The sequence below is a fragment of the Pongo abelii genome, chromosome 1 (genome assembly GCF_028885655.2).
Source record: "Pongo abelii isolate AG06213 chromosome 1, NHGRI_mPonAbe1-v2.0_pri, whole genome shotgun sequence".
In the NCBI taxonomy this organism is placed as follows: domain Eukaryota; kingdom Metazoa; phylum Chordata; class Mammalia; order Primates; family Hominidae; genus Pongo; species Pongo abelii.
Genome location: NC_071985.2, coordinates 43,135,999 through 43,163,707, shown reverse-complemented (window position 1 = coordinate 43,163,707; position 27,709 = coordinate 43,135,999). Strand labels below are relative to the sequence as shown.

The 27,709-nt window shown below is 41.6% G+C and overlaps 1 protein-coding gene across 9 annotated transcripts in view; it reads left to right on the top strand.

The window, feature by feature from the left end:
• Positions 1-27,709, top strand: part of SRGAP2 (SLIT-ROBO Rho GTPase activating protein 2) — a 252,155-nt gene that overhangs the window by 150,920 nt on the left and 73,526 nt on the right. For all 9 annotated transcript variants that reach the window (XM_009238566.4, XM_024238793.3, XM_063725571.1 and 6 more), the window contains exon 5: positions 20,578-20,640. In XM_009238566.4, the coding sequence (XP_009236841.1) occupies positions 20,578-20,640 (63 nt within the window). The remainder of the gene's footprint in view (positions 1-20,577; positions 20,641-27,709) is intronic.

Sequence of the window (27,709 nt, the reverse complement as noted above, 5' to 3'; positions counted from 1 at the left end):
GGTTCTTGGGTGGAGGGAAATATGAGGTGAGGTTTGCCTTATGATGTCCTTTGTGTCTTAGGAAGAATGGGAGTGTAGCAGAGGGGAGCATAGGGGATTTCTAGGAGATAAAACCATTTATGCAGAAAGCAAGGAAGTATAATAGCTGAAAAGCGTTCTGGAACTACAGGTGGTGTGGGTGAGGTTGGCTGCACACAGGTCCCTTGTAGGGGAGTGGCAAGCGATGAGGCTGAGGAGGTAGGCAGGGCCTTGCCTGCCACATGAAAGGGCTTATACCCTGAAGCCAGTGAAGCAGAAGCCCCTGTAATGTTGTTATTGTTTTAACTTCTTATTTTGAGATAATTTCAGACTTAAAGAAAGATTGCAAAGTAGTCCAGAAATTCCTCTGTACCCTTAACCCAAATTCCCCAAATGTTAAAATCCCATCTTTCCAATATTTGGGGGCAAGATTTTTAAAAAATCTTGTATAATCACAGTACAATGATCAAAATCAGGAAATTAACATGGAGGTAATACTATAATCTCTCAATCTTACTGAAATTTCACTCGTTGCCTTGCTAATGTCCAATTCAAATTTATGGTTCAGGGTTCAGTTTAGGATCACACATGATGTCGAGGTAAACTGTCATCTTAGTCTCCTCTAATCTCTGACAGTTCCTCTGTCTTGCTTTGTCTTTCATGGTTTTAAAGAGTTCTGGTCAGTTATTTTGTAGAATGTTCCTCAATTTTGGTTGTTTGGTTTCCTCATGATTGGATTCAGTTTAAGCAATTTTGGCAAGAACGCCATAGAAGCGATGTCATATTTTTCTTAGTGCGTTATATCAGGAGGTACTTGCCGTTGATTTGTCCCCATTACTGATGGTGATAATTTTAATTACTCGGTGAGGATGGGTGTCCCCTTTGCACTGTAATAAGTGTCTTGTGAAGATACTATGTAAATATCCTATTTCTCCTCATTCTTTGCTTACTAATTTTTAGCATGCTTGTTAACTGAAACAATTCTACTAGCGGATTTTACCAAGAGAGTGTCATGGACAGATTTGCCTTTTAGAAAGATTACTCTGAAATGTTTGGATGTGAGAGAGATGTGAGAACAGGGAAAAAGTTACTACAGTAGTTCATTCAAGAGAGGGGCCCTGATCTAAGGCAGTGAGAGGAGGAGTAGAGAAGATAGAAGAGCCATTTAGGCTATGTTTGGAATCAATAAGCAGGGTTTACATTTTGTGCTATAGATTTAAATGCTGGAAAAATTCTGAAAAGGGGGGAATATCACATTTTTTATAGATTAACAGGTATCTATATAACCTCTGGGTTGCTCTTCTTTTTTTTTTATTTGAGATGGAGTTTTGCTCTTGTTGCCCAGGCTGGAGTGCAGTGTGCGATCTTGACTCACTGTAACCCCCGCCTCCCAGGTTCAAGTGATTCTCTTGCCTCAGCCTCCCGAGTAGCTGGGATTATAGTATGTGCCACCACGCCTGGCTAATTTTTGTATATTTAGTAGAGACAGGGTTTCACTATGTTGGCCAGGCTAGTCTCGAACTCTTGACCTCAGGTGATCCACCCGCCTCGGCCTCCAAAACTGCTGAGATTACAGGCATAAGCCACTGCACCCGGCCCTGGGTTGCTCTTCTAAGAATAGCTGACTTTATTAAACATATTGTAGGTTTCATTAAATGATGTTTCCCAAGGTGTTGCTTCTTCTGGACCAAATTCTTGTTGTTCAGCTGAGAGCTATTTCTAATCTCCAGTGTGGATGTGCTCATCATTTGGTTATAGGATGTGAGCAAATGAGATGGTGTTCTGCATAGCCCAGAGGCTGCTTCCATTAACCCTTTCCCCAAACTTTTGCCACTTTCTGTCTTAGCAGTATCCTCTCTTGGGTTCAGAATGCCTGCTCTTTGCCCTAATACAAAACCTAGAGCTGTAGGCCATGTTCTTGTGATTTGACAGTATCAGGGAAGCATTTCTCATTGACTTTTCCAGAGAAAGAGAGAAAATAAGCAAGCCAGCAAAAAAACAGAGGAGAAAAGGGAAGTGGCTCAGTTTTTACTTTAAGAAACAACGTGGAAGATATGTTTGTTTATTTGAGGGTGGTGAATTTTTGCAGTATAGCTTTGTGAGGGAGCTGGAAAGAGCCTTTCAGTTTTTCATGACTGGGAGTTTAATTTGGTTTATAAAATTACTTAAAGATAACTTTGAAATTGGTCTAAGAACTTAGGGTTGTTCCTGACCCCAGGTCAATGGCCTGCTTGACCTAGGCAAGAGGAGAGAGTTAAGGATAGGGAGTTGAGCTTTTTGCTCCAAAATCTATAGAGGGTACACCCCTCTTATATTCTGGAGTCTTATTGGGTTTCTGAAAATGCCCTTGTGGGTCATGAAACAATAGCCCTTTGAATATATTTCTGCCGCTGCTGATGTGAGCTGATTAAACTGGCAGGCAGATGATGGAAGGAATGGTTACATGTCCCAGGCAGGAGGTCATGACAGTTGGATCTGTGGTTGACAGAAGAATTTCAACACACATTCAAATCAGCTCCTAAGATAGGTTGTCTGAGTTCCCTGGGCCTGCCTCATGCCCTCCTCAAATGCATTTGACTCCTTCTGGCCCATAATACTCACGCTTCAAACGTTTGGCTTGGTGTCCACAAATCAACTCAGGGCCGGGGTGGGGGTACTGATGACCAGTGATGCCCTCTTTGGGAGCTACCACAGCATAGGAAATGAACATTAGACCAGGAATCAGGTAACCTGGTTGGGGACCCAGGGCTCTAGATGGTTTATTTTTTTTATTTTTCTTATTGGTTAAATTCCCTACTGCAGTTTTGACATTCTCTTCTGGATATTGACTGTGGTCTAGAGAAACAGCTAAGGAAGGCAAATCTGAATTAAAATCTGGTTCTTGGGAAAGAACTGAAGTTTTCAGATTTTGCAAAATTATGGAGAGTGCGGAGTAGGAGAAAAAGGATAGGCATAGTTGTGACAAGGAGCTCTCTTTTCTAGTTCTGCATTCTAGAAACAGTACTGATGAATCCAAAAATATAGAGATAAAATTTTGTCTTTTTTCTTGCTTTAAAAAAAAAAAAATGCTTCTAAATGTCTACATACTTGCCTAAGAAAATATTTCTCAACTCCTCCAGAATATTTAGGGTTAACTAAAAATTATAAAAACATACCACAGAGCCAGTACACTCTTTATGCCTAGGGTTTACCCAAAAGGTCTGCATGCTCTAGCTTGGAGACCCTGACCCCATCTCAACTTGCTGGTTTCAAGTCTACATATTTGGCTGCAAAGCCCTAATGCCAGGAGGAATGTGGAACTGACGAGTCCGCCCCATCTACAAGCTAGGACATCTTGATTAAATTAGTGTCAAGGGGGGTGGAGAGAAAGGCACAGTGACACAAAGGGTGTTTTGAGGAGCCCCGTAGCGCCTGTGGAGAATGAATGTTCTCGTTAAATATGGCCGTGACCTGCAGCTCCACACATGCCAGAGACACAGCTCAATTGTCCCCAGGATTTGGGGGGTGGGGACGATCATGGGGAGATGACAGCCTGGCATGGAAAGGCAGGAATGCAGGAAGGCCTGTTGTTGCTTTCTTTTTGCGATAACTACAGCAAGCAATTCTTTGATCATGGTCCTTGTGTTTGGAAGGGATCAAGAAGCGGTTTCCTTTCCCCTGGGTGTTTGAACCTTTGCTCTGCTCCTTGCTTCTCTGGGTATTAAGGGGACTCCTGAAAGCATCCATTGTCTTCAGCCTCTTTCCACCCCCTTCCTTGGGGCTCCCCAAGAAGATTGTTGCCTGAACTCTGTAGGGCAAGAATGAGAAGCAGTGCCCCCAAGACAGTGCCTACCCTTGTCATTTACCCACCATCCTCATCTCATTTATCCTTAAGTCCCAAGACCAAAGCAAAGAACACATGGGCTGTTGAAGGCTTCCATAGGACTGCCCTGGTCAGTGGGAAAGCAGTAATGCTTTCTAGCTGGGTAACCGCTTGGCTGAGTTCCATCTGCACTGTGGCCAGGGTGCTTGGTGAGACATGCTTTTGCCATTTGCCCTTTGAACTGCCAACAATCCCAATGTAGCAAATGGATTTAAAAGCTGATTAAGTTTTAGATTTCTTTCCTTTAACCAGAATATTCTAGCAGCTTATTTTTATAGTTCTGCTTATATGATTCTCTTTTTAACAGATGGAATCACAACCTTTTCTGCAGTGTATATCTGATGAATTTAAAAACTGATACACCAAGAATATTCTTTTGTATATGTCTTTCTTGCTGTGAAAATTTATGGCTTTTCTTCCCCCTATCTTCGCTCTATAATTATTAGGTGCTTACTATATGCAAGACATTGTATAAGATTCGGAGAATACAGATAAGACAAAATAGCATTGAAGGAGTTTATGAGTTCAATTCCAGCTTCACCAATTAATAGTTGTCCTCATGGACAAATTGCTTGACCTCTCTAAGCTTTAGCATCTATAAGTACTAAGTGCTTTTTGTGCAGAGAGATGTAGAGAGGTGAAATTTGAGCTGGGTTTTTAGTGAATGAAAATGATTTCAGTAATTAAAGATGAAAAAGTACGGAGTTTGTGAGCATGGAGGGGGAGCTGGAGTCAAAGGATATTCCATATGGAAGAACAGGCTTCAGGATGAAGGAGAGCACAGGAATGTGTGAGGACTCTTCGGAGGGTGGTGAGTAAAAATAGTTTGGCTACATCAGAGTGTTAATGAGGAGAGCAGCTGAAACAAAGCCGAAAAGAGCCTCGAATGCCAAACTTGGAGTTTGAACTTCATTCTGAGAGCGCTAGGGAACGATGGAAGATCTACTCATAGGGAAATGATAAAATATTGCTGCTATTTCCAAAAGACTGGGCCTCTAATTCCAGGAGAGGGTAATAAGAGCCTGAGATGTGGTAGCAGTGACAGGAGGAATGAAAAGAAGGAGACAGATGCCAGACATATCATGAAGGAGAAATGAACAGCGTATGGCCACTTATTGGAAAGAGAATTTGAAGTCAGTGATTACTTCTTTCAATTTTTTTATGCTAGTGCCACTTAGGAAAAGTCAGTGTGCTGTTACAGAATTTGAGGTGGCTGGTGAAGCTGACATTTTCACATATGTCTCAGAAACTAGATGCCCAAATCTTTCTCAGACCCCAGATGGCCCCGTATAGAGCTTTTATACGTGCCAATTTTTAGAATTTCTTGTAGAGTTCCTCCATTTGGTGGTCACCTGAGGATCTCTGAGATTAGTATCTGGATTCTTAATCATTCAGCTGATTTCGGAGATGTCCTTTATTTGAGGTAGATTTAACCTCCTTTTTCTGTTTGATGGAGTGTGGTTTTTGAAAAGTCCCTAAGGAAGTAATGTGAAACCATACTTAAAACCTCAGGCTTGCTTCTCTCTTGTTTTACCAGAATGCTTTGGTTACCACGTCCTGGGAAATGAACAACTTAAAACGTAAGTGTGGCAAGCCTTCACTATCACCAGTATCTGTTCATTGTATCAAACAAAGCATATTTCCATTCTTATTAGGTTTCCAGAATTGCACTGGGCCTGGTGAGGGCTACAAATAAACATAAGATAATCTGTTTTCAAAATTTAAACTTAGAGTTGTGCTTCTAGAAATGGAAGCTTTTCTAGAAGAAAATTCAGACCAATCCTTTTGCTTCATGGGAGCTGCTTTCCTTGAAGAGGCTTCTGCCATTTTAGAAAATATTACTGAGTGTCAAAAAGCTGAGCAGAGTATTTAATAGACTTGTAGGGCTAGCAGGACAAACACGGGAATTTAAGGCCCAGGGGCCCAGGAGGGGTAGCCTTGGTAAAATTCCCCAGGCTTTGAGACACCAGAGGGATACAATTAAGAAGGAAAGATAAGCCAGAAATAGACTAAGGCAGTTTCATAGAGACTAAAGCCTAGCTTCAAATTATCTTAACCTCTAATTGGATTAAGGTGATTTAGGATAGCCAGTGGCTAGAAACAAATTTAAATCCTCTCTAGAGGAAGATACTGTGGAAGATACTATCATCCTAGACCTAATATATCTCTCATCAATTTTCATTATGATGTTTGGCACTCAGTTATAAATAATTAGGCCTATGAGGAAATAAGAACTGTGACCAAAAGCTAAGAGAAACAGCTAGACCCACAGGAGAGCCTAGTAATGGTGTTAACAGATGCAAACTTTAAATTAACTATGTTTAATATGTTTATGAAATTAAATGATAAAAACAAACCTGGAAATAATAAAAAAATTAACTTAAAATGGATCAAAGACATAAATGTGAGAGCCAAAACTATAAAACTCTTAGAAGAAAATATAGGTGTAAGTCTTCGTGATCTTGGATTAGACAATGATTTCTTACATATGACACCAAAGCACAAGCAACAAAAGAAAAAATAAATAAATTGAACTTCATCAAAGTCAGAAACTTCTGTGCTTCAGAGGACACTGTCGAGAAAATGAAAAGACAGCTATAGAATGAGAAAAGGTATTTTCAAATCATATATCTCATCAAGGTCTAATTTTCAGAATATATAAAGAATTCTTACAACTCAGCAACAAAAAGATGACCAGTCCAGTTTAAAAATGGGCAAAAGACTTGAACAGGCATTTCTCCACAGAAGATACACAAATGGCCAACAAGCACATTTTTGACACTGTTATTTATTGGGGTACTGCAAATCAAAACCACAATGAAACACCACTTCACACCCACTAGGACAACTATAATTTTAAAAAGGAAGAAAGAAAAGGAAAGAAGAGTTTTGGAGAGGGTATGGAGGAATCAGAACCCTCATACATTGCTGGTGAGACTGTGAAATGGTGCAGATGCTATGGAAAACTGAAAATTCCTCAAAAACTTAAGCATAGAATTAACCTGTGACCCAGCAATTCCACATCTAGGTGTATACCCAAGAGAATTGAAAACATATGCTCACACAAGAACTTGTACACAAATGTTCATAACAGCATTATTCAAAATAACCAGGCTGGGCATGGTGGCTCACGCCTGTAATCCCAGCACTTTGGGAGGCTGAGGCAGGCAGATCAAGAGGTCCAGAGATCGAGACCATCCTGGCTAACATGGTGAAACCCTGTCTCTACTAAAAATACAAAAAAATTAACCGGGCGTGTTGGCAGGTGCCTGTGGTCCCAGCTACTGGGGAAGCTGAGGCAGAGAATGGCGTGAACCCAGGAGGTGGAGCTTGCAGTGAGCAGAGATCGCACCACTGCACTCCAGCCTGGGCAACAGAGCGAGACTCCATCTCAAAATGAATGAATAAATAAATAAATAAATAAATAACCAAAAAGTAGAAGCAACCCAAATGTTAATGAAGTGATTTATGGAACAAACTTAAACAAAGTATGGCATACCTATACAATTTAAACAAAATGTGTCATGTCCATACAATAGAGTAGTACTTAGTCATAAAAAAGAAGGAAGTGCTGATACATGCTACAATATGGATATACCCTGAAAACATTATAAGTGAAAGAAGCTAAACATAAAAGGCCACATATTATATGATTCCATTTATAGTAAATGTCCAGAGTATGCCAATCTATAGAGACAGAAAGTAGATTAGTGGTTGCTAGGAACTGGGGGAAGGAGAGATGGGGAGTGACTACTAACAGGTTTGAGTTTTCTTTTGGCACGATGAAATGTTCGGGACTTAGTGGTGGTGGTTGTACAACTTTGCAAATATACTAACAGCCACTGAATTGTGTACCTTGAAGTGGTGAATTGTACAGTGTGTGAATTATATCTCAATAATTTAAAAAATCAAATTTTAGTACAAAAAATGCAGTAACTAAAAGAGCTCAATGTGTAGATCAATTAGCAGATTAGATGGTGCTGAATAAATAATTAATGAACTGAAATGTCAGAAAACAATACATACTGAAGCTCAGAGAGATAAACAGATGGAAAATACAGGAAAGAGCATAAGAGACTTATGGGATAGGGTGAGTAGGCCTAACATGCTTCTACTTGAAGTTTCAGAAGAAGAGAACAAAGAGAATGGGATAGAAGCAATATTTGAAGAGATAATGGCTGTGAATTTCCCTAAACTATAAAAGACCTCAAGCCACAGACTGAAGCATTATGAGCCCCAAATAGGAGAAATACAAAGAAAATACAAACAGCTAGAGGTAAAAAAGACATATTATCTTCAGTGGAGCAACAGCATGGTTGACAGCTGACTTCTGAACAAAAGCAATAGAAAGCAGATGACAGTGGAATGAAAGTGTAGAAAGGAATACCCTTCAAAAATGAAGGTGAACTAAAGATGGTTTCAGACAAGAAAAATATGAGAAAATATATCGCCAGCAGATTTGCACTAAAAGAAACACTAAATGGCATTATTTAGGCAGAAGGAAAATGATCCCAAATAGAATCTTAGAAATGCAGTAAAGAATGAGGAGCAACAGAAACTATATATAAGAATGTAGATTGGCCGGGCACGGTGGCTCATGCCTGTAATCCCAGCACTTTGGGAGGCCAAGACGGGCAGATCACAAGGTCAGGAGATTGAGACCATCCTGGCTAACTTGGTGAAACCCCGTCTCTACTAAAAATACAAAAAAATTAGCCAGGCGTAGTGGCGGGCGCCTGTAGTCCCAGCTACTTGGGAGGCTGAGGCAGGAGAATGGCGTGAACCCAGGAGGCAGAGCTTGCAGTGAGACGAGATCATGCCACTACACTCTAGCCTGGGCAACTGAGTGAGACTCCATCTCCAAAAAAAAAGAAAAAAGAAAAAAAAATAGGTCTAAGTGAATAATCACTGTTAAAAACAACACTAATAATCATCTGTGGGGTTTTCCTTTTTTAGATATGTGGGTGGGAGGGACAGAGTCTTGCTCTGCTGCCCAGCCTGGACTGCAGTGGCACAATTATAGCTCACTGCAGCCTTGAACTCCTGGGCTCAAATGATCCTCCCACCTCAGCCTCCCAAGTATAACAGCTGGGAAAAGAGGTGTGTGCCACCATGCCTGGCTTATTTTTTATTTTTTGTAGAGAGAGGGTCTATCTGTTGCCCAGGCTGGTCTTGAACTCCTGGCTTCAAGTGATCTGCCTGCCTTGGCCTTCCAAAGTGCTGCGGTTACAGGCATGAGCCACCACACCAGGCCAACCCTGTGGGGTTTTAAATATGTATAAAATTAATATAAATGGCAACAATGAAATCCACAATAGAATCTGTGTCTGGGTGGGGGTAGGGAAATGGGTTTAAAGATATTTTCAGAAAGTGGTAAAAGTAGTAATTTGTATTAGGTGTTGGCAATTCAAGGCTATACGTTGTAATTTTTGGTAACCACTCAAAGAATAGTATTCTACCAATCTAAGAAAGGGACAAATTCAATTAATAAAAAAGTAACACAAAAGAAGGAAAGAAAAATTCTGGGGAGGGCAAAACTATAGAGATACAGAACAAATCAATGGCTTCCAGTGGTTAAGGGCAGAGGAGAGTTTGACTATAAAGGTGCAGGATACAAGAGGTTTTTGATGGGTGATGGAACTGTTCTGTGTCTTAATTGTGGTGATGGTTAGACAACTCTGTGCATTTGCCAAAGCACTTAGAAATGTATGCCAACAAGAGTGAATTTTCTGAATGTTTTGTAAATGGAAGAAAAAAAGAAGGTAGGAAAGGAGAGGAAAGAGGAAAATAGAAGAGGCAGGACAAATAGAAAGCAATTAGCAAGTTGGTGGGTTTAAACCATAATATAAGGTGTAAATTGACTTATGCAAATTAAAGACAGATTTTTAAAAAGTAAAACTAGAGTGTATGTTGCTTGTAAGAGAACAGATACACTTTAAATATAAGGATAAAGAAAGATTTAAAGCAAAGTGATAGGAAAAGATAGCTACGGTAAAATCAGGCCAGGTAGATTCCTTTCTTTCTTTCTTTCTCTTTCTTTCTTTCTTTCTTTCTTTTTCTTTCTTTCTTTTCTTTCTCTCTCTCTCTCTTTGCCCCCCCACTTCTCTCTTTCTTTCTATCTTTTTTTTTCTTTTTTTTTTTTCCGAGTCTTGTTCTGTCACCCAGGCTGGAGGGCAGTAGTGCAATCTCAGCTCACTGCAACCTCTGCCTCCCAGGTTCAAGCAGTTCCCCCGCCTCAGCCTCCCAGATAGCTGGGATTACAAGCGTGCACCACCATGCCCAGCTAATTTTTGTATTTTTAGTAGAGACAGCGTTTCACCATGTCAGCCAGGCTGGTCTCAAACTCCTGACCTCAAGTGATCTGCCCACCTGGGCCTCAAAAGGTGCTAGGATTACAAGCCTGAGCCACCGTGCCCAGGCAGTCCAGGTAGATTTCAATGCAAAAAGTATTTTTAGTTATAAAGAGAGACATTTCCAGGCTGGGCATGGTGGCTCACTCTTGTAATCCCAGCACTTTCGGAGGCCAAGGCAGGCAGATCACTTGAGGTCAGGAGTTCGAGATCATCCCGGCCAAAATGGTGAAACTCTGTCTTTACTAAAATACAAAAAATTATCCAGGCATGTTGGTGCACACCTGTAGTCTCAGCTACTTGGGAGGCTGAGGCAGGGGAATCACTTGAACCTGGGAGGCGGAGGTTGCAGTGAGCCGAGATGGCGCCACTGCACTCCAGCCTGGTGATAGAGCGAGACTCCGTCTCAAAAAAAAAGAGAGAGAGACATTTCCTAGTAAAGACTAGGTTTCCAGGAAGAAATATATACTTAATAACATAGGCTTAAAATATGTAAATCAAATGGGACAGAATTAAAATGGGAACTAGATAAATCATCAACCCCAATGAGAGATTTAACACACCTGTCTCAGTGAATGATTAAACAACTAGACCAAAAAAGTCAGTAAAAATACAGAAGAGTTGAAAAACAACAAACTTGACCTAAATGACATATATGGATACAGCGCCTGACAACTGCAGGTAGACACACATTCTTTTCAAGTGTATGTGGAACATTTACAAAGTTTAAACCTGAAATGGGGAGGAAAAATTGAAGAGCTTAGGGGAGAAATTAGAGCTGGAGACTGGAAATCTCCAGTTCCAAAGTCTACCTTCTTTTTCTCACAATTCCATGATTTTTCAGTAGGAGTGGGGTCCTGGCCAAGAGGGAAGGTATCCTCCCCCAAGAATATTGATTTTTCTTTTTTCAACTGTATGTAGGCCATGACTAATGGGAATGGCTACCCATGTGTTTACTGTGGACAAAGACAAGAGGCTTCAAACCACCACTGTAGCTGAAGAAAGCTGATACACGTTCAAATCTTCATCCCAGTCTCTAGGCAATGCATTCTAATTTTGTCAGTAAAGGACTCACTCATTCTCCCAAAGTTGGCTTTGTGCTTCTCTTAGGTCCAACCCTGGCACCTGAGGTGTCAAGAAAATGCTGTCTTCATAACTCTCTGGAGCCTCTTCCTCTCTTGATTCTAAAGGCTACTCCCAACTGTTCTAAAACTACACAGATCTCTCGATGAATTGGCTTTGCTGCTGGGTTCCTCTTTCTTAAAAGTATTTAATCAGCGATTTTCCCAGTGCCCCAGGCATTTCCTGTATGAGTGCTGCTGACTGTTTTACTTCCTACCAGGCTGCCCTCCTCCTCTTGACATTCACACTTCCAACTTTCAGATGAGCTCTATTAACTCCTGTTCTTCCAGCCTCCTCCTGGCTCAGCCATCTGGGAGCCACACAGGCATTCTTCCCATCCCCCAGCTCATAGATTTCCTTATTGTAGAAGGGCATATGTTTTCAAGTACCTTATCATTCTGGCTCTTTCCCCCCTTTCTCTCCCAGTTCCAAGCCGTTGATTGCTTTTCCTCCTTAGTTCATTTTACAGCTGCTGAGAGATTTGTGCTCTCGTGTTGCCTGTTTGCTTTTGTGTCTTTTGTCCCTTATGTCCCAGTCTACTCAAGGATACCCACAGTCACCTAGATACCATTTCTACTCTGTGCTTTTAGTGTCCTGCTTGGGAAATGGGGTGATCACTCATCTTCAGAATGACCTCAAGAAATGCTTTGGCATGAGAGATCAGGGTCTGAAGACATTACGCCCCCACCCAAATCGTTATCCAAAAGGGTAAAAGATGGAAATTTGCCAAGACAAAGATCACAGTGGTAGTTTAAGAAATGAAAGCTTAGATTTGATTGTCTGTTTTATTTTAAGGGATGTTGTTTTGAGTTTATTTTCTTAGTATTAGGATAGGTCATTCAAAGAGATTGGAACAACCGTGGAAGAACATTCAGATTGTTATAGGACTGTGTTTCAGACTGGGAGAGCAGAGGGCTGTTAGCCTCTTCCTGACCCCACCCTGATCTCCCCTGAACTCCCACCCTTGTCCCTAGTATGGCTGTCCCTGACAAGAGACTTTGGTCAGGGACCAAAGTGAGCTTTGTTAGTGAGCATTCACAGAGGGTAGGAGCTGAGTCCACAAAGTTCACATCATGCCAAGGAATGGATTTCCTCCCAGGGCCACTAGCATTACTTGTGGGTTATCAAGTGTTACTGCTCACACATTCCAGAGCTTCTAGAAAAGCCTTAAGGAAATGGCCTTCAGAAAGCCATTTCTGTCCTAGAGGAGAGAGGTCCTGGATTTCACTGAACCAGAACTTGATGGGTGATTTTGGTATTCTGTGACCTAGGTAGTGGGGAGCTCCTTCCTTTGGATGTTTCCTTTATGCCCAGTCGAACCATATCCTAGTTGTACAGCCGAGAAGGATCTTTTCTGTTTAATCTATCTGGAGGAATAGAAGGTAATTGTATCCTCCTGATTTTCATTCTGCCACTCCTACCTTCATCATTTCTTCCTTTCTGCTAAGCACTTTTTATCGTCTTTCTTTGTTTCGTTTTGGGAGTTTTGTTTTTTTGTTTTCTTTCCTCAGGAAAGCTGAATTATTTCTTACAGAGTCATTTAGTTCTTACTGAAACTGGGGAAGAAAAAGATTGTGCAACAGCAGGCATAAGGAAAAACAGAGAACGTTCTTCCGTTCGGGCCCACAGAGCCCATTGGAGGGATTCAGCTACAATCCTGCCTGGGAAGTAGTTTCCAGGACCTTCGCAATTCCACATAGCATCTTTAACATGTTTGAGAGTACGTAAGGAGGCAGCATAGTGTGGCAGAAAGAACACTCAAGTGAGTGTTGAGGGGGCTGGATTCTAATATTAATATTAGCCAACATTTATTGAACAGGCTAGGGGCTAGATTCTGTTTAAAGCACTTTATGTGGATTATCTCACTATTGTTATGATCCTATTTTACAGATGTGGAAGCTGAAGCATAGAGGGTTTGAATATAATTACCCAAGGTCATCAGTTGGGGAGTAGAAGTAGGATTCAATTCCTGCTCCAGAGCCTGCATGTTCAGCTCTCTTTTAATACTGCATGTGGTCCTTGATAGGCTACTGACCCTGGAAAAGTCATTTCAACTTTTAGGGCTCATTGGTGAACCATAACCAAAGGGAGCTCATTGTGGCTAACCTCTGATGGAGTTTCCACTTTTAATAATTAATATGATGAAATGCAGCTATATTGTTCAGCTCTTGTCATTATGTGAAAGCATAGTATTTCAACTTTGATCTCATTGATTGAGCAAGTGATTATTTTATGGCCACTGTGCACAAAGCAATGGGCTGGGTACCACAGAGGATTCAGAAAAATGCTTAAAAAGTTAAAACCTGTCTCTTCCATTGGCTTTAGATGGTTTCATATTGTAGTTGCTTTGAGATTTTTTTAGACTAAGTTTTTCAGATAATTAAACAGGAATCAAATTCAAAAACTGCTCATATTCCAGAAGAGGAATCCTGAAACAGGTATTGGGCCTTAGACTAGTCAAGTTTCTGACATTTTCTTTTAAAATATAACTTTTGTCACTAGGATAGTTTATATCCACTAACTCCTGAGTGAAGGAGCTTCTGGTGAAATTGTTTTTTATGGTGCTTACAAGCTCAAGGGATTCTTTAAAAATGGAATGTGACTGCTTTGGGAGTCACTAATACTGAAGCTGGATTATTATAACCTGAAATATCCATTAGTAATTTAGAAAGGCAAACTCAAAGAAAAAGAATTTACTATGTAATAGCTGGATTTTTTGAAATCAGATTTTTTTTTTTTTTTTTTCTGGCAAGCTAGATTCAATATCTAGCTTGCTGTAGAGTTAGGTTATGGTGTGGAAGCCTGTTGGCTGGGACAGGAAAAAAAATTGATCTTAAACTAAAAAACTAACTTAAGATATTCCATTTCTAGTAATACCTTTGAGATTGGAAGAATTGCATTCTGATGGGCCCAGATGTTAGATTAATGTCCATCTTTCTCAACAGATTGTAAACTTTTAAACTTTCTGTTTTACATTCAAACCACAAGTGCCTGACACTTAATAGATGTTCTATAAATATTTGCTGATGGACTCTTTTTTGCTCACTCCCTAAAATCCAGCCATTTCTCCCTTGCCGGCATTCAATAATTGAACCTGCTTTGAAACATCTGATCAGCCACTTCAAGAGGGCAAGTTATTTTAGCTCCTGTCTAAATAAGTTAGTGGGCTCCAGTCCTTAAACCACTATTTTCTTTATTAATTCCTCAAATACAGACTTTTGTATGTAACTGGTGTTTTTAAACCTGTGTATAATGACTTATTAATGAGTTGTAAAATAAATTTAGTGAGTTATGACCAATATAAAAAAATAGAAAAGGCCAGGCACAGTCGCTCAAGAATATAATCCCGGCTACTCTAAGAAGCTGAGGTGGGGGGATCTTTAGGCCAGGAGTTTGAGACCAGCCTGGGGAAACATCATGAGACTCCATATCTAAAAACAATTTTTTAAAAATTAGCCAAGCATGCCTGTTACCAGCTACTTGGGAAGCTGAGGCAGGAGGATTGTTTGAAGCCAGGAGTTTGAGACCAGCCTGAGCAGACTCAGTGAGATCCCATCTCTACAAAAATTGCAAAAATTAACCAGCGTGTTGGTACACATCTGTCGTCCCAGCTACATGGGAAGCTGAGGGAGGAGGATCACGTGACAGTTGAGCCCAAGAGTTCAAGGCTACAGTGAGCAATAGAGCCTGGGCAATAGAGCAAGACCTTGTATCTAAAAAGAAAGAAAGAAGATAAAAGAATAGGAAATATCATAATGGACAGCACATAAGTAGAGGTGAAGCCAGCTGGACTTCCTCGGTCGAGTGGGGACTTGGAGAACTTTTCTGTCTAGCTAGAGGATTGTAAATGCACCAGTCAGTACTCTGTAAAAATGCACCAATCAGTGGTCTGTGTCTAGCTAAAGGATTGTAAATGCACCAATCAGCACTCTGTAAAAATGCACCAGTCAGCGCTCTGTGTCTAGCTAAAGGATTGTAAATGCACCAATCAGCACTCTTAAGAGCTGTAACACTCACTGCGAAGGTCCACAGCTTCATTCTTGAAGTCAGTGAGACCAAGAACCCACCGGAAGGAACCAACTCCAGACACATAAGTACTTTTATTATAGACACATATTATGCTGTATTGCAATAAAAAATGTATTTTTTGAATATCCTAGTCTACCTATCTTCAGAAGGCAAAAGCACCTCCCTGTTGTGGTATCTCCTAGCCTATCTCTCTATAAAAGTTTTGCAATTAAGTATATTTGTGTTTTATACATCCTTGGGCTTCTCATAGTTTAAGGTCCTAACTGGAGTTTAATCTTTCTCAGAGCCATCTCATGGTATCCTCACCAATGAATGAATGCTGAATAGAAAGAGCCCTGCTTTCATATATGCAGGTAGTGTGGTGGAGGGGAAATCTAGAAGTCATTTCTGAGCTCTGACCTGCTGGATCATCACCCCCTGTATCCCCAGAGCCTCGGCATACAGCCTCACACTGTACCACCTATTTTGGTGGCCCAAGTTAGGTGAGGGAGAGGACCAGACACAGTGCCCACCATCACCTAGCACTGGCCCTGCTACCAAACAGTCATTCCTTTTAGCCCTCTCCTCCCCACCAAAAGCATTTCAGGCAAAGTGCCAGCTCCTGAAATGTGGCCTCTTTGAAGTGGTTAGTGAATGCCCCTGAAACCACCACCTTATGTATGGTGGTGCTTCTGCTGCCAGAGCTTAATACAGGGTCATGTTCCTTTCCTCTGAAATCTGTAACATAAATTCAGTTTTAAACTGGATTTTTTTTAACAGTTGGTCTCTGAACAATCTTTAGGATGGGGAGGGGATACTAGTGGTTGTGGGGGAGACATGTGCCCTTGAAAATTGGATTCTTTTTTGGAAAACTGCTGACACAGGCTAAATGGCAGAGAACTAAATGGCCCTACTGTTCCTACCTGCTGACAGGCTCAGCCTTGGGATGGGGCTGAAATGAGCTCTCGCCACATGGCAGAGACATGCCTTCCTCTTTTTCTTCTTCTTTCGTACAAATAGGGGGTAATTTTGTGCCTGTCAAAAAATACAGCTTTGAAATGTAGATAACCAATTAACAACAGTCCCACCCCCAACTTGGAAAGCACATGAGTGCTGATCTAAATAACTAGAGAATCGGTAACAAGTAACCTCCCTATTGAGAACAGGTCTGAAACCTCTTTCGTAATTGGTGTTCTTTGGGAAATGCTAATAGACAAACCCATCCAAGCTCAGGAAATGTACTGATTTAAAGAGGTCTAAGGAAGAGTGACCAGCCCAGTGGCCAGGCATCCTGGATACCTAGGATCCTTATGTTTCCGTACATATCTGCTGTACATCCTTTCTGTGAGCAAGGAGGCTTTGGAACATTACAGTCTTGTCTTGGGGAGATGAGATGACACAGTGCATTTCAGTTCTGTTTCCAATGCTGTTATCTGTTGGAAAAGGAAGCTTTCCTACCCATTTTGTCAGCATACAACTGGTAGGAGCTGTTGCAATCTCATTGTCTTCTGATCAGCCCCTCGGCAGCAGTCAGAGTGGAGGCCGGTGAAACACTCTCTGGCCAAACGGTTGTGGTGAGTTTCAAAATAAGAGATCCCAGCCTGAGCGCACCGTCACACTTCCCATCTGATAGAACTAGCATTGTTAACTGTGCCACATCTCTATTCTAAATTTAGACATCTTTTTTTTTTTCTAGGCAAAGATTACTATGCAAACATTTAAGAGAAAAACTTTGTCCAAAGTAATTTTTTCCCCCAACTTCTATTTGGTTTCCTGCAATGTTGAGATGACTCATTCTCTTCCAAGAAATTGTAAAGAAAAGAGATGCAGGCTGTATGTTAGTACACAAAGACTGCTCTGTAAATTCTCTTTTTCTTCCCTGTGTAGAAACCCCTTGCCTTTTTATAGAGAACGGAAAAGCTCTACAGTCTTCATTGTCATGTACTCGGCCTCATCAGGTTTTGTTGTTCCCAGGAATAAATGTCCCCCTTGTCTTTGGGTGGGGCCCCCTTGTGGCTTACCAGCTCTGTCAACCCCACTGCAGTGGCCAGCACGGAAGCCCTTCCTGGGGCCACGCTTTCCCCCAAAGGCACACAGTTAAGGTTTCTGAAACAGAGAACGAATGGCCTTTTATCATCTGTGAAAGTAGAGACACTGGCAATTTCCTGCCTCTGGCCTAGTGTCAGAATTTCTCCTGATTGCTAGAGGCTGTATTGTACATTTTAAGTGGGCTCACTACACATGTATTCCCAGCCCAACCCTCAGCCAGAGGGAGCGGTAAGTCAGATCACTTCAGCAGCCTGTTCAAATAAACAGGGATAATAGTTGAGTGGTCCTCCCAACTAATCAGTACATGAAAGGAAACATCTGCCTGGGCTTAATTGCGGTTTTTTTTTGGTTACACTTTTCCCTCCCCTTCTTCCCCCATCCCCCACTCTGGGGCTAGGTTATTTAAGTCATGGATAAGCAACAGGGTAGAGGAATAGGAGCTTTCTCCTTTAACCTCTGCCATTCAAACATAAGGAGGAGTTAAGAAATGATAGGCTGGCAGGGGGAGTTGGCCTGGAGGCAGGAGGGCAGGGCAGTGGGAAGTGATACTTGTGGTCACTTCCTGACCCTGTTGCTGACTCTGGGGCTGGGAGTGAGTCATATTGCCTCACTTCACCTCTTTGGGCCTCTGTTGCTTCAGTGGAGCTCAGCTTTCCTCTCAATGGAAAGGAGAGGCTGGTATGTGAGATCACAGATGAAAGGCATTCCCTCTTGTGGCTTCTTCCAGCAGTTGAGGTCATTGGATGAGAGACCCTGGAATGGTAAATTTAAGACTGGCAAGATCCCCTGAACCCGTCCGTTTTGTAGAGCATCTGGGTCCCCGAGGAGAACTTGCTCATTATCTTCTAGCCAACCAGCCATACACTAAAGGGAGGGATGTTTGAAGCTAATATGGACTGTAGAAGCCAGGCAGAAGATCATGTAGAATCATGGAATGGCAGAGGTTGGAAAAGACCTTAGAAATGTTTTAGCTGAAGCTTTTCATTTTATAGAAGGGAAAACAGAGGGCCAGAGAGGTTAACCAGGTTGTCCAGAGTTACCTCTTTGGTAATGCAGGAGCCAGGAATAGAAAGAGAATCTTGTGATTGCTAATTTAGGGCTCCTTCCACCCCTTTCCCCACTATCAGATGTAAAAATTCATGCTTACTCATGACAGAGGCCACACATAGGTTATATTCCATAATGAATACCTTAATAGAAAAATGGGCAGAGAACACCTTAATAAGAAAATGGCAGATTATAAAAGAAAAATGAAACTGACTGATAAACATTTTTAAAAATGCTCAGGCTCACTAGAATCAAAGGACTGCAAATTACAATAGGATACCACATCAAATTGTCAAGACAAAAAAATGTGAAATAAACATTCATATATGCTATTGGTGGTATTTTAAATTGGTACCGTTTTTCTCAAAGGCATTTTAGTGGTATAAATGGTAGTCTTTGACCCAGCAATGTTATTTCTAGGAGAAAATAATGAAAGGTGTGTGCATTAGATCATATACAGAGTAATGTGTTATGGCATTTTTTATCACAAAAATTTAGAAGTGAAGTAAATGTCCAAGAATAGGAGCTACATCAATATAACGTATTATAATGCTATAGAAGAATAATACATGTGGAAATGTTTACAACATATGTTTAAGTGAATAAGTTACAAAACAGGATTTATAATGCAATCCCAATTTTGTAAAAATAGAGAAGATTAGAAAAATACATAACAACGCTCAGAGTGGTGATTTCTTAGTGGTAGGAACTTAAGAGTTACTTTTGTTTTCTTTTTTGAGGTTTTCTAGTTTCCTTATTATAAGAAACATACATTACTTTTGTAATCAGAAAAATATTTTTTAAGTAGAGATGTATGTATCTTGAAAAAAAAGCAAGATCTCAAATGATTGTGTATCTGACATGAAAGACCTTCCTTTTTTTGAGCTAGCAGCTATGGTGGGAGGGATGGGAGACGGTATTATAACTTCTGTTAGGATGGCATTTTCATACTCGAATTTCTGGTGGGAAAGATCTAGAAGGAGCTGGCAAAAGATAAAACAAGGGGTTTCCCTCTCAATGACCCATGCTGCCAATCAGTTTTAGCTCTCTTAGGTTTGGCATATAACACTTAGTATGGAAGGTATGACAATTTCCTTCCTGCTTCCTCCTTTCTTTTCTTTTCTTTTTTTTTTTTTTTTTTTTTTTGAGACGGAGTCTCACTCTTGTCACCCAGGCTGGAGTGCAATGGCGCAATCTCGGCTCCTTGCGACCTCCACCTCCTGGGTTCAAGCGATTCTCCTGCCTCAGCCTCCTGAGTAGCTGGAACTACAGGTGTGTGCCATCACGCCCGGCTAATTTTTGTATTTTTAGTAGAGACGGGGTTTCACTATGTTGGCCAGGCTGGTCTCGAATTGCTGACCTCAGGTGATCCACCCACCTCGGCCTCTCAAAGTGCCAGGATTACAGGTGTGAGCCACCGTGCCCAGCCCTCATTCTTTATTTCTACTGCTCTATGTAGTTAAATGTCAGCCCTGGGTGGTGGCAGCAGCAAAGAACCCAGGAGCCATCACTGCTCAAGATTAACTAGTTGGAGACCCCTTAACATATATTTTCAGCATCTAGTAACAGCTAATCTCGCAGGCAGTCAATATTGAGATACCGCTGCCTTGTGAGTTTTGGGTAGAAATAAAGCAAGTAAGAAATATAGTTCCATCCTGCTTGGAGTTTTCTATTTAGTTAGGGACTTTGAAGTCCCTGGATGTTTATGTACTTTTTCCTATTTCATCCCATTACACATCTTACTTTCCTTTGAAATCTTCTGGAATGCTTGACTGCAAGTATCTGAGAAACTGTGTTCCACCTAACAACAGTTGCTAGGTAGGATGTGGCTTTCAGGCCTGCTCTTTGGGGACCAATAGAAAAACCAAAGGCTACCACCCTTTTTCCCTCCATGCAATTGCCTTTGCTAGGCTATAGAAAGGGCACATTTCATTTTATTAAAACTCTTTGAGTAATCTGACCATAATTGGGTCTGATTGGAGTGGTTATCTGATTTGCTGGGTTAAATAATGGGCCTTAATTGAGTCTGGGTTATTTGTAGAGCCAGTGCGGCTTTTGCCTTCATTGCTCCCTCCTCTCTCTTCTGTTTCCCAATTAACCTTCATTCCTCTTTCCTTGCAGAGTAAAGAAGTCGGCCAGCAGCTCCAAGATGATTTGATGAAGGTCCTGAACGAGCTCTACTCGGTAAATCAGATTGGTTGCTTGGCTCTTTAACAAGCAGAGGGAAGCAGCATTTGGCAGCTTGTAGCCGTAGTACGTCAGCAACAGAACTGAACTGAGGTTGAGGACAAGTGCATGGTCCCCACTGGGGGTGACCCCACCCATCTCTTTTTTCACACTCATCTTTTCAAAATGGAATGAGTCAAAAAATACTTCCTCAAAATAAGTTTTCTCCTCAGCTGTGCAAGCTAACCCTGGCTTTATTTGGGGCATAATTATTAGAGACCAGCCAAAGTCTAGGTCATTGGCACAGTGGACCCCATTAGCAGCAAACAAGGGACCCTGAACCTAATGGCAAGGAACGTAGCCTGCGTTGCACTATTAATATGTGCCTGTCGGAAAGGCTTTATTGTTCTAGGTTTTTCATCAGATCTTGGATTGATCTATGGCTTTGAGACTAGAACAAATGCTCTAGAGGGCAGCACAGAGTCCTAAATGCCCCCAATAAGAGGGACCAGTTTGAGCAGAGAGAGCTTTGCACTGGCTTCCTGGAGTTTTATAAAGCCAAACCTCAGTGACGAGGCAGGCTGCGGGCTTGGAGAAGAGAACACAATCTGTTCTGAGATGACTGGCGCTTCAGGCACATGATGCCTGTGGCTGGTGCGTGTTAATTCATGCGCAGAGAGGTGGTGGTGGTGGTTGTTTCCCAGCCATGTTTTTCTAATTATAATGAAAACAAACACATACTCACACACATACACACTAAGGAAATTCCTGTTGTTATACAGGGAATACTTAAGTTGTACAGCTAATGCCTTTCAGGGGCCCCTTCTCCAGCTTGGATGTGCCAGCCTACTGTGTCATTCTCCAGGGTTTCTCCATCCTGTTTGAAGGTGATACTGATTTCTGATGTTTACTTGCTTATTTGCTGCATTTTTTTCTTTTCTTTTCTTCCTTTTTTTTTTCTTTTTTTAATTCACAGAACAGGCAGTGGTGACATGCATGACAGGCATTTGGGACCAGATGTTGCTGATAGAGAAGCCTAGGTGTGGCCATTTTATCATGGCAACTGTTAAGCAAGTAAATAGGGTAGAGTAGTCATCTGACTTATCTCCAGTGATGTTCAGTTTGTTTTGAATTTCTGCTCTGTGACTCTTCTGCTCTGAAGCCAAGCATAGATAGATGGTACCTTTGGTTCAGCTCCCAAGTTTTCATTTTTCTCAAATGAAGTTAAGAGTTTTTTAAAATAGAAACACATTGATGTGAACCATTTTCAGACTGGATGGGTTTCCTGAACCTTGTCTTTTTAATGCTTTACTTCTGCTCTTTTAGATCAATTTCTAAGCACCAAGAAGAGCTATTACTCCTTTCTCCTAGCAGAGAATTCCCTAAGATAGAAAATGACACATGTAGTCATTGTATAAATTCTTTTATTTTCCTGTAAGCATCTTGACCCTCTACTATTTGCAGCTGTTTCTGGGGAGGAGTAGTTTGGATAACCAACAAACCTTGCCACTTCTTCAGTGGGACTCAAGGCAGCAGAAGAAGACTAGTGTCTAAGGATCTGTTAGTTTTTACTCAGGGTCCTATGTCTCTTCATATGCTGTGCTTTAAAAAAAAAAAAAATAAGTGAAAGGGCATAAGCTGTGTTCGAGTAAGGAAGAAAACCTTGGAACTTATTTCTCTGGTCTGCAGAGGGCCGAACTGCTACCTTTGACTGCAGACTTAAGACAGCCCAATATTGGCCAACTACTTTACTGGCCATTGTGAGGCCATGGTCAACATAGAGCATAACATCTTCCCATTGATGTTCAAACTGAGAATTGCCTGAATGTGGTATCCGCTGCCATAAGGTGAGCTGGAATACACCTTCATAATCTGTTAAAGGCCAAAATTAAAATGTGATGTTTTCCTCTAGTAGGCAATGGAAAGAGGGAAAAAAGAGTAGAGGCACTAGGAAGTTTCAGAGAAGTCAAAACATTCTGGTCCAAATGGAGTTTTAAGCAGAGGGAATTTTACCCCGAGAGGATATTTGGCAATGTCTGAAGACATTTTTGATTGTCACAACTGGAGGAGTAGAAGGTGCTACTGACATCTAATGATCTAGAGGCCGGGATGCTGCTAAAATCCTACAGTGCCCAGGGCAGCCCCCACAACAAAGAATTATCTGACCCCCAATGTCAATATACCAAGATTGAGAAATGCTGGTCTAGTGACTAGAGTATCATGAATTAAGCAACCTAGATTCTACCCTGTCTTGACTACTAGCTGTATGAGCTTGAGGGGTACCCCAAACCTCTATGACCTTGGTGTCTGCATACACTCCATGCACTGGTATTTCTATATCCTAGGGGGTGGAGTAGTTGGGTGAGTTATACTTCCTGAAATGGTAGGTTATAGCTAAGGATCAAATAGGTTTCCAGAGTCTGTAGGCCATTAGAAAGTTCAGTGAGCCAGGCTCATGCCTGTAATCCCAGCACTTTGGGAGGCTGAGGCAGGCAGATCACGAGGTCAGGAGATTGAGACCGTCCTGGCTAACATGGTGAAACCCCGTCTGTACTAAAAATACAAAAAAAATTAGCCGGGCATGGTGGCGGGTGCCTGTAGTCCCAGCTACTGGGGAGGCTGAGGCAGGAGAATGGCATGAACCTGGGAGGCAGAGCTTGCAGTGAGCCGAGATCGTGCCACTGCACTCCAGCCTGGGCAACAGAGCGAGACTCTGTCTCAAAAAAAAAAAAAAAGAAAAAGAAAAAGAAAGAAAGTTCAGAGAATAGCCGGGTACAGTGGCTCATGCCTGTAATCCCAGCACTTTGGGAGGCCGAGGCAGGCAGACCACCTGAGGTCAGGGGTTCAAGACCAGCTTGGTCAATATGGCGAAACCCAGTGTCTACTAAAAATGCAAAAATTAGCTGGGCATGGTGGCGGGCGCCTATAATCCCAGCTACTTGGGAGGCTGAGGCAGGAGAATCACTTGAACCCGGGAGGCAGAGGTTGCAGTGAGCCGAGATCTCACCACTGCACTCCAGCCTGGGCAACAGGGTGAGACTCTATTTCAAAAAAGAAAAAAGAGGCCTGGCGCAGTGGCTCAGGCCTGTAATCCCAGCACTTTGGGAGGCTGAGGTGGGCGGATCATGGGGTCAGGAGATCGAGACCATCCTGGCTAACACGGTGAAAACCCGTTTCTACTAAAAATATATAAAAAACTAGCCAGGCGTGTTGGTGGGTGCCTGTAGTCCCAGCTACTCAGGAGGCTGAGGCAGGAGAATGGCATGAACCCAGGAGGCAGAGATTGCAGTGAGCCAAGATCGTGCCACTGCACTCCAGCCTGGGGGACAGAGCGAGACTCTGTCTCAAAAAAGAAAAAAAAAAAAGACAGTTGAGAGAATAGAATTATTTCTTCTGGAGATTAAGATAGGTTTAGGACTGGTCTGAATAAGTCTGAATAAGGCACCATGGGATTAACGGTGACTAACTGTCCCTCTTTGCCTAGTACTGAAGAGTTTCCTGGGACATGAAATTGTCAGTGCTGAAACTGGAAAAGTTCTAGGTTAAAAAGGGTTAATTGGTCACCTTGCATGGGAGAGTGGTTTTATCAGGTGTGAAGGTGGGACCGTTACATGCTAGCTTTGGGAAGCTGCTTGCTGTGTGCACACCCTTGAGGAGTCAAGAAGAGAACAAGGGAGAGTTTCTTAGAAGGAGCTTTCCCATTATTTGCTTGTCAGGAAGGCAGGGAAGGGCCTCTCGTTTCAATGATGCTGTAGGCAATAGAAGTTATTTGGGGTCACTGGAGAAAGAAAACCAAGGATATAAGAAACCCAAGGATATAAGAAACCCACCCAGTTTTTTCAGTGCCCTTCTTCACATCTGCCCCTAATGCCCATGAATACCTTTTCTTAGGGGACTAGTTATCCAAGGGTTGGTAATTTTAGTACCTTTGAACCTTGATGATCCAAGGAGCAGGACCCAGGTGTTCCCAAATAAAGATGCCTTTGGGCACAGGGCCCAGAATGCCACCATAAGTGGCCAGCTGCCCCTCTGCACCTTCCTCTTTTCTGCCTGAAGGGCCTTTGATTTCCCTGACTTGGCATTCTGTGCCGGGGCCTGCTTCCCACAGCTGCTATTCAGAGAGCAATCCTAGTGAGCATTCTTCTCCACGTGTTTTCCCCCCATAATGAGCTGGCTTGTATGTAAGCCATGGCATAAGTGGTTTTCATTTTCTGACTGATGCACCGGGAATGCCTTTGAAGTCAGAACACACTGCTGCCCAAAGAACTCTGGGATTCTTTGCCTCAGTTGTACTCAGAGGTCGTGTCTGGGAAAACCCAGCAAACCCCCACAGGAAGGAGTGTACATGGAGGCACTGAAGCCAGTGTGGATTGGCTGAGTATGAAGAGTCAAGGAAGCTCTAGAATTGAGAAAGAAGAGGCTTTGGGACACTTTGGGGCTGTTGTTATTCCAGAGGCCTTATGCTTCTATACTCCCCCTAAATATACATCCCCTTGGCTTGGAGCAGCAGCTGTGTGCTGGCAGAGCTACTTCAGACTGGTATTTAGCACCTGTTCCATTGAAACAATGGCACTTAATAGTCCCTCAACTCTGCTTGCCTATTTGACCCTGGCATTAGGCACCAGGGAGACAAGAACAAATAAGAGATGTTTCTAACCTCAAGGCATTTAGTTTTAATAGGGAGAGACAGAAAAGCAAAGCATCAAGTGAAAAATGAAGTGACAAGAACTCATTTACATGTCTGCACAGAGGACAGGGATGAAGTCAGGCTCCTTGAAGAGATACTTGAACTGAATCTTAATTGCCAAGAACTCTTTTCTTGTTCTCTACATGTTCCCTTTTTTGTTGCATCCAACTTTTATTTCATGATGCAGTATCATTTTATTTCTCATTTATCTCTCCAGGGCTATTATGGATATATTGTTTTCAAACTTTTCTTCTTGTTGTATAACATTTCTTCTAAATTGCTAGTTTTGGTCTTGGTCTTTCATATTAGACATTTCCTTTAAATGCCTGGTCATCCTTAGCTGCCTGTTCACACTTTAAAGTGAGGCACTAAAAGAGTCTATGTCAGCTGTGGCCTTCACAGTAGGGTGTTCTAACTGGGCTGTGTCCTTGTGGAAGCCCCAACTTTGGTATTTCTAGGTCTCTTATCTTGGATGGTCAGATTGCCAAGAGATCACACTTTTGATCTCCCACTCATGTCTGGGGGCTGGGTTGTGAAGAGGCCTGGACCGTCTCAAAATTTAACGTAGACTTCAGCTAATCCTCCTGTTGAAGTTCAGTATACCCCTATCCTCAGCTGAACCTTGTATCCCCTAGTCCATGGACCCTCTCTAACAGAATAAACCTCTCATCTAGTCTTCCACTACAATGGGAGAGGGGATCTTGGGGTCTCACTGTTCTCAGACTTTTTTTTTTTTTTTTTTTTTTTGAGACGGAGTCTTGCTCTGTCGCCCAGGCTGGAGTGCAGTGGCGCGATCTCGGCTCACTGCAAGCTCTGCCTCCCAGGTTCACGCCATTCTCCTGCCTCAGCCTCCCCAGTAGCTGGGACTACAGGCGCCCGCCACCACGCCCGGCTAATTTCTTTTTGTATTTTTAGTAGAGACTGGGTTTCATCATGTTAGCCAGAATGGTCTCAATCTTCTGACCTCGTGATCTGCCCGCCTCGGCCTCCCAAAGTGCTGGGATTACAGGCATGAGCCACCAAGCCCAGCCTGTTCTCAGACTTTCAATAGCTTATTTTGTGTTTAGCTCTACCTTCATCCCACTGCTACTTATTTCTCTTCGGGCTTCTGTGATATAAATCTGGCTGCTTCCTGGCTCACTAGTTTTGGTTTAGGACTCAAGTAGATCAGTTACTGCTTGTCTACCTGCTTTTCGGCTTCTGCTTCCATTCTTTTTGTTTTTCTCAATTTATACCTAAATGATAATAATTTTAGAACCTTTTTTTTCCTATTATTTTAGTGTGGCTGTCAGAGGGAGCAGAGCTAAATATATGACTTCAGTGTTTAGTTTTTCAAAATAAAGTAGAATGTTCTTCGCAGAACTGAGAATTTAAACTTTTCAATTTTTCCCCATAGTTTGTATTTGCCTCACTATCTATATATAGATAGAAGTATATATATGTATATCTATATGTATACATATCTATATATACATATATGTATAGCTATATATCTAAGACATAGACATATAGATATACATATATTTACATATGTATATGTACATAGATATATATATCTAAGTCCTATCTTGGCTTTCTCTAAGTCCTATCTTGACTATAAATATATATTTATAAATATATATTTAACATGTATATCTATATCTATATACATTTCTAAGTCCTGTCTTGACTTTCCTATTTTTTCAGTTGTTTTGGCATCACTTATTTAAGCTTCACCTTCTAGGTACCTCAGTTTTCTCTTGAGCTGGAAGGCAGTAATAAAGCTTCTCCAGTATTTACCCAGAAGAGAGATTCAGTGTCATTCAGTCATTTGGGCAACCACTTTGTAAAACTACCATTGTGTATATGACATATTTCTCCACTTTGAGAAGAAAACACAAAAGAAGTAGAGCTTAGCCTGAAGAATGTATAGTTTCTTAGGCAAAGTAGCATTTTACTCTCTTTTAACAAGAAAGTTCTTTAAGTTTTTTAGGGGAAAGGAACAATGTAAATTGTTGATCTTTGTTACTTCATTTGTTGACTTGGTAGCACTATTCTTTGACCTGTTTTTTATCTCATGTTTATTCATAACGTTTTCTTTTTATCATGCACCTTCATGAAATAGGAAATCACTTTAAAAAAGAAAAAAAGCACTCACTTTTGTAACTGCTCACTAAGCTTTTGAATCCCATGGTCAGATTCAGGTGAAAAAAGAGAAAAAAAAAGGAGCCTCCTATCTACACTTCTTCAGCCGAGATAACAGATGCCTCTTTTCCACTTCTTAGTTAACCTGGAAAGCTGGGGGTCTGTTTGAATTACTTAGAAAGGCTTTTAAACACCGTTGGTTGTGAAGTATTGCTTCTGTAAAGAAAATATGAAGAGTATTATCCTGGTAAAATTTACAGGAAGTAGTGTTAGGTT